General features: G+C 46.3%; 1 protein-coding gene across 1 annotated transcript in view; it reads left to right on the top strand.

The window, feature by feature from the left end:
• The first annotated feature begins 383 nt into the window (after positions 1–383).
• The window catches only part of SUGT1 (SGT1 homolog, MIS12 kinetochore complex assembly cochaperone), a 43,775-nt gene continuing 32,514 nt past the window's right edge, over positions 384–11,644 (top strand). Inside the window, exons 1-5 of the mRNA XM_054163095.1 lie at positions 384–489; positions 586–631; positions 4,792–4,882; positions 6,982–7,051; positions 7,453–7,523. Of these exons, the coding sequence (XP_054019070.1) occupies positions 470–489; positions 586–631; positions 4,792–4,882; positions 6,982–7,051; positions 7,453–7,523 (298 nt within the window). The 5' untranslated portion in view covers positions 384–469. The remainder of the gene's footprint in view (positions 490–585; positions 632–4,791; positions 4,883–6,981; positions 7,052–7,452; positions 7,524–11,644) is intronic.

Below are 11,644 nucleotides of genomic sequence, written 5' to 3'. Positions count from 1 at the left end.
CCGTCTGCGCTTCAGACAAGCCCAGTGCCTCCCGGGCGGGCTGCCCTCCACTGCGTCCGTAAGGCTTCAGTCTTCCCCCGCGTTCCCCTGAGGCTCGCACCTCAAATGGCGCCGCCTGCCCTTTCCTATGTCTGCGTGGATCCCGTTTGGGGAGCCTCGTCTGTGCTCCAGGGTGAGCTCCGACAGACTGACGGTCGCCACCGGCCACGGCGCGCCGACGACGGGAAGAGGCGGGCGGAAGGGGCTGGCGCGCCGCTCTACCACGGGCGGTCCTCCAGCTCTATGGCACGGGGAGGAGTCGCGCCGGCCCGGGTAGCCACGGCTGCCCAGCCTCGCCCGGAGCGGCGTGGGAGGAGCCTGTAGGGCCTGCTCGCCCTGCTTCCCGTCAGGCCTTGCGCGGCTGCGGCCTTGGGGTTTGTTGCGCGGGTGCCTCGGTGGCTCCAGAAGTTTCCTGGGGGCGGCGGGCGGCATGGCGGCGGCTGCTCCGCGGTGAGCTTCCCCTTCCTCCTCCCTGCCGAGCCGCCCCCACTCCCCCCTCGCTCGCCCCCGCCTCGCTCTCTTACGTCGTTGTGTTTTCCTCGGCAGGTTCTCAGAAGCGGACGTTGACCGGGACCCGGAGACAGCGGCGCAGGTGAGGGCCGTTGCCGGCCAGGCCGGTGTGGGCTCGGAGGCGGCGCAGGCCTTGCTCCTCGGGTGTTTGAAGTTTGCTGGTCTGTCAAGCTGTTGGTGTCTGGGTGCTGGGGGGAGATGAGGCTTGCAGCGTACCCTGCCGGTCTTGGAGGTGCGGGGAGCCGCTGAAGCGTCGCTCTGCTGCCAGCGGGGGCTTGCAGAGTTTCCCTTGGAAACCTCTTGTGGAGCCCGGCCGCAGAGGGGTTCGGTGCGGTGCTGTCAACACGCTTGTGCTACATGTGTTGCAAAGAAGGAAAACAAAATCCCGGCTGTACCAACTTTCTCTTCTCTTTAGCTCTGTGGTAGTTCCAAGATCTGAATTAGTTGCTATTTGGGCTTAAGAAGGCCCTAGACTTACTGGAGAAATTCATTCAATCTTGTTTTGTTTGGGTTTTTTTCTCTATCTTGACCTATTTTTCCTTCTTTCTCTATTTTGTGGGGACCAGAACGGATTTTTATGTCAACTTGACATGTAAGATTAATTTCTTACAGTGAAAGCAGTCGTTCATTGGCACAGCCTCCCTATGGACATCATAGAATCCTCATCACTGGGGTTTCCACGACTGGACAGAGTGCTGGATAGTCTAATCTTTCACACAAAATGTTGCATGAGATCATTTTTTGAGGTCCCTTCCAACCTGGTTGCCTCTAGGATTCTGTGATTTTACCTGTTAACATGTGTTACTGTGCTTTCAGAGGTTGTTTTTACTTAAGACAGAGGCTTAATGAGGAGACAGAACTGGAGAGTGGATATGTAATTTCTGTTTAGCATACTTGGAAGGGGAGAGACTGTAAAGGTTAGTTCTGCTTGAGTAGGTGGCAGAAGCATAAGATGATACTGAGTTATCTTTCCAGAAAGGAAATGGTGAAGCTAAGTTTTACAAAGCTTTGTGGTTTAGGCTGTAGCTTGTAAAAGTTTCTTTTTCAGAAGATGGATGACACCTAAAAAGCTGTATGGAATAACCAAACATATTTGGTGTAGTAAAACTAAATGGAAGATCTAAAAAACAAAGTAAGTTTCCCATCAGGGAAGGCATGAAGGGTGGGAGGGGGAACAGAATTTTTTCTCCCCTCTGTATTAATGTAATTTCTTTGCTTTTCTAGTTTAGGTTTCGTTTCTGTGCATGTGTAGTGCTTCAAAATAATATGTGATACATTCTATAGGCAGTACTTAATATCTGGTGCAGTAATAGTCCTGCTGTCACCATGTAGCCTTTTAAAAACTGAGTTGAGCAGGCAGATTGGTTTTGGTGATCTATGAACTGGTAAATCCCATAGCTCTGCATAGCATTTTGCTGACTTGGAAGCTTGGATCTACAGGTAGTGTACAACGTGTGCAGGACCTTAGGTGTGGTCTTTCAGCTTGTGTACTCAACCCTTCTAATCTGGGACATGATGCTCTGTAAATGGTGCTGGGTAATGCTTCCACACCTGCCTAGTCTTGTGTCCAGTAAGCATGGCATTTCTGAACTCTGTCCTCAGAAATTCTCATTCCTTTACCTCTGGGAGGGCATGCTAAGGCTTTTGTCACCTGGATCTGATACAGCTGAAAGATTCTCATCCATCTTTAAATACTGTCTGGATGATAAAAAGGTCAATTCTTTAAAGAATGCTTGTAATTTTAAGTTTTCCAAGTAGGTGACTATGTGGGGACTGAAAGCACCTTGAATTCATGTGAACTCTTCCCATGAGCATGGAGGGGCCTGAAAGTTCCTGCTGTAGTTAAAATAGGCTTGCCATTTGGATGCATGGTAAGGGCCTTTAGAATCAAAATACATAGAAAACACATACTTGAGTGTTTGTATGGACAAGGTCTAAGGTTGTTCTAAGTAACTGCTGCTAGTGTCCATCATCTGAAGTTCCTGTTACTGGTTAAGTATTACTTGGCTTTCTTCTCAAGGTGCTGTGTTAGAGGAGTAACTTCTTGTGTGTGTCATGTGATGGCAAAGCCAGTGAAGAGTTTAATAGAGTTGAAAATGTTTGGGTTTCTTCGCTTTTCTGGGCTCAGGACTACTTCTGTAGGAGAATCTGTTCATATGTTGTCTGCTGGTTCAAATCAGTGCTTCTGTCATCAGTGTAACTCACAGGAAATAATGTTTGGAGTGAGAGGTGATAGGTCACAGAAGCAACTGCTTGTGAAATGCCTGCAGTGTTCAGTGTCAGAGGCAGACCCCACGTGGTTTTGAGGGTCAAATGTTGTACTTCACCTCTCAGCGTAATATCAACCAATTTTTGTATGTGAGTTACCTCATGTCCCTCCCATGTGGGATACCTACAGCCATGAGTGTTTATGGAATTATGACTTGCCTTTGAGCAACTTTAAATCTTGAGGGGGCACTGGTACAATTGGATCAAGTTACAGTTGTCTACTGCCTGCCACTTTCTTCAGAGACCCCCAAGATTTTAGATTCATATACTGTACCTATGTACAGATTTATGTATCTTAGACTAGTAAGAATTTATGTGACTGCTAGAAGAAGCTGTTGTGGCCATTTCACTCTTGGTTGATGTATGGAGAACAAGACAGTGATCAGAATTTAAAACTGAGGCAAGTCCTTCATATCTTCATTGTTCCCTCACTTGGTGGAAGGTAGTTTGTCAGCTGTGCTGTACTAATATTTATGCAGGTTTAAGTATTTTAGCTATGTCCATGCTTCCTAGATTCAGAGTAAAAGTCAACTTAGCAGAGTTACTGTTCTGCTGCTTTTGTGCCCTGCATAAATTGGAACAATCCCTTATGCTCCATAATATCATGTAAGGTGGTGTTTCATCCTGTGTTGCAGTGCTTTGACTATGTTATCCTCACACAAGTGTCTTGCCATGCTGTATATTGACTTCCAAAGTCCTGATACTGCAGTGCTTCCTCCAGTCTGGCAGACCTGAATATTGTGGAAGGGTCTTTGGAATACAGAGGATCATCTGTGCTCTAGCCTTCATGTTTAAGGCATTTGAAAGTCCTGTTTCTTCCTCAGTAAGAAACAGGCTTGGATGTGATGCATGAGATTGAACACATCCATGTGCCAGGTTCTGCACATTGGCCACAGCAACCCCATGCAGAGCTACAGGCTGGGGTCAGAGTGGCTGGAGAGCAGCCAGGCAGAGAGGGGCCTGGGGGTGCTGGTCGATGGTAGGCTGAACATGAGCCTGCAGTGTGCCCAGGTGCCCAGGAGGGCCAATGGCATCCTGGCCTGCATCAGGAACAGTGTGGCCAGCAGGAGCAGGGAGGTCATTCTGCCCCTGTACTCTGCATTGGTTAGGCTGCACCTCGAGTCCTGTGTCCAGTTCTGGGCCACTCAGTTTAGGAAAGAGGTTGAGTTGCTGGAAGGTGTCCAGAGAAGGGCAACAAAACTGGGGAGGGGTTTGGAGCACAGCCCTGTGAGGAGAGGCTGAGGAAGCTGGGGTTGCATAGCCTGGAGAAGGGGAGGCTCAGGGGAGACCTTATTGCTCTCTACAACTACCTGAAGGAAGGCTGTAGACAGGCAGAGGTTGGTCTCTTCTCCCAGGCGACCAGCACTAGAACAAGAGGACACAGTCTCAAGCTGTGCCAGGGGAGGTTTAGGCTGGATGTTAGGAAAAAGTTCTTGACAGAAAGAGTGATTGGCCATTGGAATGTGCTGCCCAGGGAGGTGGTGGAGTCACCATCCCTGGAAGAGTTCAGGAGGAGACTTGATAGGGTGCTTGGTTGCATGGTTTAGTTGGTTGGGTGGTGTTGGATGATGGGTTGGACGTGATGATCTTGGACGGTCTCTTCCAACCTGGTCTATTCCATTCTATTCCATTCCCAGGTTTTTTTGTACTTCAGGCACTGATATTTACAGAATCACAGAATCACCAAGGTTGGAAGAGACCTCAAAGATCATCAGGCCCAACCTGTCACCACAGACCCCATGACTAAACCATGGCACCAAATGCCACGTCCAGTCCCCTCTTGAACACCTCCAGGGATGGTGACATTTAATAATTAAGCTTAGTGGAGGAGAACTGAGCAGCAGGTAGACAGCTGTACCAGTGAGGAGGCTTTCTTCTGAAATGCCACTCAGTTGAGAGAGTTTGGTAGTGTGTTTCTTATGAGGCCTTCCAAGGTGCCATTTAATTCATTATTTTTCTTGTGTGTCTTTCCAGGAACTGACAGCAGCTTTGGAGAAGAATCCAGATGATGCTGAATATTATTGCCAACGAGCTTATGCTTACATTCTCCTACAGAAATATGCTGGTAACATCTTTAGCCAACATTGAGAATTCTCTCACAATTGTACTGTAACATGTTCTTTACAGAAGATGTATTCAATCTGAAGCCAAATGTAGTAATAGGAGAAAGTATTATCTGTGACTTAATATACTCTTGTACAGTTAGTGTGTAAATTGATGGTTTTCTTTGTTTTATTTCTGCAAACCTTCCAAGTCCTAGTTTTCCATCTGATTTTTATCTTAGTAATACCTTAGCAGCTTACATAGAATTCTTAGGGAGATTTTTATGTTTTGTGTTGTGTTTTCCACCCCTGTGTTTCTGTGGAGACTGCATCCTGTCATGGTAGAAATGTGATAACTGAGTAACTTAAGATTTGGTCGTTTTTTCTTTCCAGTAGAATATCCCAAACAACTAAATTCACACTTCAGGAGTCATGCTACATGTTAGGTAGAGCCCTGTACTAAATAGAATAGAATAGACTGAACCAGGTTGGAAAAGACCATTGAGATCATCAAGTCCAACCCATCACCCAGTGCCATCTAATCAACTAAACCATGGCACTAAGTGCCCCATCCAGTCTCTTCCTGAACACCTCCAGTGATGGTGACTCCACCACCTCCCTACCAAGCCCATTCCAATAGCCAGTCAATCTTTCTGGGAAGAACTTCTTCCTAACATCCAGCCTAAACCTCCCCTGGTGCAGCTTGAGACTGTGTCCTCTTGTTCTGGTGCTGGTTACCTGGGAGAAGAGATCATCCCCCACCTGGCTACAACCTCCCTTCAGGTAGTTGTAGACAGCAAGAAGGTCTCCCCTGAGCCTCCTCTTCTCCAGGCTAAGCAACCCCAGCTCCCTTAGCCTCTCCTCACAGGGCTGTGCTCCAAACCCCTCCCCAGCTTTGTTGCCCTTCTCTGGACACCTTCCAGCAACTCAACATCTTTCCTAAACTGAGGGGCCCAGAACTGGACACAGGACTCAAGGTGTGGCCTAACCAGTGCTGAGTCCAGGGGCACAGTGACTTCCCTGCTCCTGCTGGCCTGTGACCGTTTGAGGCTGTGCCTTTAAGAACAAACAGTGCTGGGACGCTCTGGCTAAATGTTTTCGGTACTAGAACCAAAACATTCTGATATTCTAAACGAATTTCATTGGTGAATAGATAAAATGCAACTTTAAACTGTAGAGCAGTTGGAATTTTTTTTTTTCTCTCGGTTCAGTTTGGTTTGGGAGTTGGGGAGTTTGGGTTTCAGCCTGTTCTCCCTGCCTGTTTCTCTGCGAACTGCTGGAGTTGGCCTTCAGATAAGCAAACACTAATCCTGCATGGGCTTTTGAAGCTTACTAACCACTCTTTCCCTTAGTAACTTGCCTTTCTCTCTCTTTAACCCCTTTTTGGGAAAAAAGGGAGGTAGGGGGGGAGAGAGGGGGTTACAGGGAGGGGATCCCTCCTCGGGGAGGGATTTTTGTTGTGTTATTTCTCTTTGCTGTGTATTTCTGTGTATATATTGTAAATACCTGTATATATTGTGTTATATATAACCTGCTTTCCATGTATGCTTGTAAATATATAGCTCTGCTCTTCGACTAGGTTACCTGTGGTTTCTCTCTCTGTGGAGGAGAGAGAGCTAGGCCCTCTCTCAACCTACCACACTGTTGTTCTGGTGCTGGTTACCTGGGAGAAGAGATCATCCCCCTCCTGGCTACAACCTCCCTTCAGGGAGTTGTAGCAAGCAAGAAGGTCTCCCCTGAGCCTCCTCTTCTCCAGGCTAAGCAACCCCAGCTCCCTCAGCCTCTCCTCACAGGGCTGTGCTCCAAACCCCTCCCCAGCTTTGTAGCCCTTCTCTGGACATGTTCCAGCAACTCAACAATATTCCTAACCTGAGGGGCCCAGAACTGGACACAGGACTCAAGGTGTGGCCTAACCAGTGCTGAGTCCAGGGGCAGGATGACCTCCCTGCTGCTACTGGCCACACTATTCCTGATACAAGCCAGGGTGCCATTGGATGAAGGATTCTTGCATTGCATTTGTGGCTAGTACATGTTTGAAAAAGTTAACTGCTAAAAAGTCTTCAGAATTTGCTGATATTTATAATGTTGTTCTATTCCTCACTTTCAAACTGATTTCCAACAGATGCAGTTGCAGATGCAAAGAAGTCCCTAGAACTCAATCCCAGTAATGCTGTAGCACTCCTTAGAAAAGGGTATGTATCACATATTGTGTTAGAAGAATACTGTGATAATCTGGGGGGCAGTGCTAGTATTTGGATTCATAGACTCAATAAGGTTGGAAAATTATGGCACTGTGCAGGTGTTCTGCCACACTGTGAAGGAAACCATTTCATGCCATACTGCTTGTAACCCATCTCTAATAAAGCTGTGTTTAGAAGAAGCAATTTGATTTGAAGAAGCAATTTGATGTGGGGTGGTGGTCTTTAACACCCTAACCATTTCAAAACCAAGCCTCTGAGGTGATGTAAGTTCTCAGATGTGTAATTTTACCCAGTACAGTATGTGAGCTAAGGATGTTGTGCTCTTCAGAACATGGATTAGACTGCAAAGTAATGACTTACTGTTTCTGTGTGTTTTGGTTTGTTTCTGTCAGGATAGGTGAATATCATATCAAAAACTATGCATCTGCTTTGGAGTCTTTCAGAGCGGGACAGAGGTTGGACAGTAAGTATTAAAATTCCTTGTGTGCACAAGTACTTTTGGCTGGCAAGAAAAAACTTCTGGAGGTATCATAGAATCAGTCAGGGTTGGAAGGGACCACAAGGATCATCTAGTTCCAACCCCCCTGCCATGGGCAGGGACACCCCACACTAGATCAGGCTGGCCACAGCCTCATCCAGCCTGGTCTTAAACACTTCCAGGGACAGGGCCTCAACCACCTCCCTGGGCAACCCACAGAATCACAGAAACATTCAGGTTGGAAAAGACCCTCAGGATCACCAAGGCCAACAAATAACCCTACTCTACAAAGTTCACCCCTAAACCATCACTGGAGGTCTTTAGGAAGAGACTGGATGGGGTGCTTGGTGCCATGGTTTAGTTGATCAGATGGTGTTGGGTGATAGGTTGGACTTGATGATCTCAAAGGTCTCTTCCAACCTGGTCTGGTCTGGTCTATTCTATTCCTCTTCTATTCTGTTGTTCTATCACTAATTACATGTGAGGAGAGATCAGTACCAACCTCTCCACAAAATCCTTTCAGGTAGTTGTAGAGAGTAATGAGGTCTTCCCTCAGCCTCCTCTTTTCCAAACTAAACAGCCCCAGCTCCTTCAGTTGCTATTCTTTGTTGCCCTCCTCTGCATTCACTCTGCACCTTTACAGCCTTCTTTCAAGTAGTTGTGGAGAGCAATAAGGTCTGCTCTCACCCTCCTCCAGACTAAACAATCTCAAGTCTTTCAGCCACTCCTCATTAGACTTGTTCTCTAGGCACAGAAAAGCTTCTAACCTGTATTGGAGCTAAATGGGGTAGCACCTTCCTATGAAGGTATTATGGTTATAGTTTTCTGTGCTGGCCATGAATTATTTCTGGTGCCACCAGGGAAGGTTGAAATCACACAGCAGGGATACAGTAACTGCTCAGGCCAAGGGCTGCTTCATTACCCACTGCTCCTCAAGCAGGAGGAGAGAGGGGGGCTTAGGGACCCCCATCCCCAGCAGCACCCATGGGGATAGTGACACTCAAGCACAGGACAGCATTCCAGCTAGATGGACTGGTGGTCTTAAAGGCCTGTTCCAACCAAAGCAATTCCATGATGAGGAGTGTTTTCCTGCTTCCTGGAGGTCCTGCAAATGAATGGTGGCATCCAGTGTCACACAAAACAGGCTCGTTACACACACAGCTGCAGTTTCTTGCTTCTTAAACCATTTGATTGATTGGTCTTTAGAAAGAACTTAAAACCTGTTGAGCATTCAAAATGGGTTTTTACCTTACAGCATGGTAGTGCTTGGAAGGGACCTCTGAAGATCATCTAGTCCAACTCCCATGCTAGAGCAGGATCATCTAGAGTAAGTCGCAGAGGAACATACCCTGACAGGTTTTGAATGTCTCCAGAGATGGAGGTTCCACCACCTTTCTGGGCAGCCTGTTGCAGTGTTCTGCTGCCCTCAAAGGGAAGAATTTTCCCCTTATGTTTACACATTACATCTCACTTAATTCCAGAGGCATATTTATTCAAGTGTTGGCTTCTTGGCTTCACCTGGGCACTTTTTGGTTTGGAGACAATTAGAGCTTTCTCCTGGGCACTTTTTGGTTTGGAGACAATTAGAGCTTTTTTTAAACCTGGCTAGGATCAGGAAGGAGTCATTTAATAGAGAAAACTTTAGCAGAAGACAGATGGTTGTGACTCCTTTCTCCCCTGTCCCCCATTTTAAATAAAACCCTGTTGTCACTCTGTTCCCTCCCTTCCCTGCAGCAGAAGGAAACTGTAAGAAAGCACCCTGAAAGGTTACCCAGAGCAGAGTGCACTAAGCTGTAAATCATTGTCTAGTGTGTTGTCTTACCTGTGCTAGTAGCTGGGACAAGAAGCCTTTAACAGAAATGTAATTACTTTGCCTCTCCCAAATGAGCAACCTGATCCTCCTGTTTAAAAGCAGACTTTTGTGGGATTGCAGGCTTACTTGTGCTTGCTTCCTACTCTTGTGCTTGCATTGCCTCTTCTTTCAGTTCATTAGCTCTGCAGAAAGCTGCCCTTCCAAAAAGTATCTCCTTCCCTGGATTAATGTGTTGAAAATGGCCCAGTGAAGAGTCAGAGTGCAGCAGAGCAGAGCTGGAACAGTGGTAATGGTAGTAGAAGGGTGACATAGTGGAATTGCAGCAATTACTAGTTGTCATCTTAGCCTGCTCAAGAACAGGAGTTGAAATTCTTGCCCCACCCCAAGCAACCATCATTGATTTGAGGCTTTTTATGAGCAAGGATTTTGTAACCTTTCTATTTTGTCAGTTGGAGTTGTTCAAAATACAGGCTACACAAAAATCTCCTCAAGACCAGAGGATCACCCTTGTTTATCTCACATCCTGCTTCAGTTGTAGGCTGCAACTGCACAGAGAGCTGCAGGTATCTTTGCAGATCAGTCAGTGAACACCAGGATCCACTTAGCTAGTGTAGAATCCCTGAAATTCACCACTGCTTGTTCCTGTGTTAACTTGCTTGACCTCTATCTGTTTGAATTTATTTTTCCATTGTTTTGCTGGTTGCTTGGCTGAAGTGTTTCTGAAGCTTCCCAGGCCTTCCTGATTGCTCTCTCATCTGAAGACAGCTTCTGCTGTGCTTCCCGTTATCTCATTACAGAGTTCTGTGCCCTGCTGTGAAATGAGGAGTCTCTTAAAGGCCTTAAAAATAAACCCCAAACCCCAGATTTTTAGTTTACTCTCTTCAATATATCACCAGATTTGCTGGCAAGTTTATGTCAGTCACAGAATTTGCCTTTGCAGTTCCATGAAGTGTTTGATGGATCCCGAATGAAAATAATTGTGAGCGTAAGCAGTAAGGCAAAAGAATTAACTTCCAGTTAAATGCAGCTGGTAGGACATGAACAAAGCACAGAGGGAAAATTTGCCACATACCACTAAGCAGGTGATAAAGAAAGAAGACTTTAGCTGTTGCTGTGGGGAAGTGAAGTGCTGTGGTGGCAAATTCTTTGCTTGGCAAGGCTGGCTCCTTTGCCACGCAAGGGGGCAGAAGTGCACCAGTACATGATCTGTGCCTTGCTGGTGTAAAGGTTGTTTTGTGCTAACAGTGATGAGCTTCTACTTGTGCTGATAGGACTGAGAGGCCTAGGGTACTACAGCAAGCTTCCCATTACCCACCTACAGGGATATCTAAATAGAACTTCATGTAATTCTGACTGGGCAGAGTCCTACATGATGGCATTAAACAAATGCAAGTGCCAGGTGCTGCCCAGGGAGGTGATGGAGTCGCCATCATTGGAGGTGTTTAGGATGAGACTTGATAAGGTGCTTGGTGCCATGGTTTAGTTGATTAGATGGTGTTGGATGATAGGTTGGATGAGATGATCTTGAAGGTCTCTTCCGGTCTGGTCTGTTCTGGTCTGTTCTATTCATTTTCTACCATTTGAGCTATTTTCCAGTGAATTAATTTCTATCTGGGGTGCTTGCTTCCTAGAATATCAAGGTCTTGCTAAACTCTTCGAATTCAGATGGTGGACCTGACACCTACTTCACACAGAATCACCAAGGTTGGAAAAGACCTCAAAGATCATCAAGTCCGACTTGTCACCACAGACCTCATGACTAAACCATGGCTCCAAGTTCCACATCCAATCCCCTCTTGAACACCTCCAGGGATGGTGACTCCACCACCTCCTGGGCAGCACATTCCAATGGCCAACAGCTCTCTCAGTGAAGAACTTTCTCCTCACCTTGAGCCTAAACTTCCCCTGGTGCAGCTTGAGACTGTGTCCTCTATTTATTTCTAGCATAGCTGAAACTTCAGAGGCTTTTACTGTAACGTTTGTGTGAAACTACCAGGAGAAAATACTTGGTGTTTGTGAAAATCTGTGCAACTTTTGGTTGCCCTTGCAGCAGACCATTTCTTCTGTTTTTCTAGAGAGGAAGTGTGTGACTGTTGGAAAAAAATACTGTTTAGAAGAATGTAAAACTATACTTCCTTTTCCAAACAGTTAGACAGGGGTTGAGCAGACTGGAAAGCAATAGTGTATTTGGGTCAGTTCAGATAAAAATACTGTGTCCTACAAATGAATCTGAATTTAATTAAACCATGTTAAATAATAAGTTGTACAAAAATAATTACAGCTTAACTAGAAT

The sequence above is a fragment of the Dryobates pubescens genome, chromosome 7, assembly GCF_014839835.1.
Source record: "Dryobates pubescens isolate bDryPub1 chromosome 7, bDryPub1.pri, whole genome shotgun sequence".
Classification (NCBI taxonomy): Eukaryota; Metazoa; Chordata; class Aves; order Piciformes; family Picidae; genus Dryobates; species Dryobates pubescens.
This window is presented reverse-complemented; position numbering and strand designations above follow the sequence as displayed.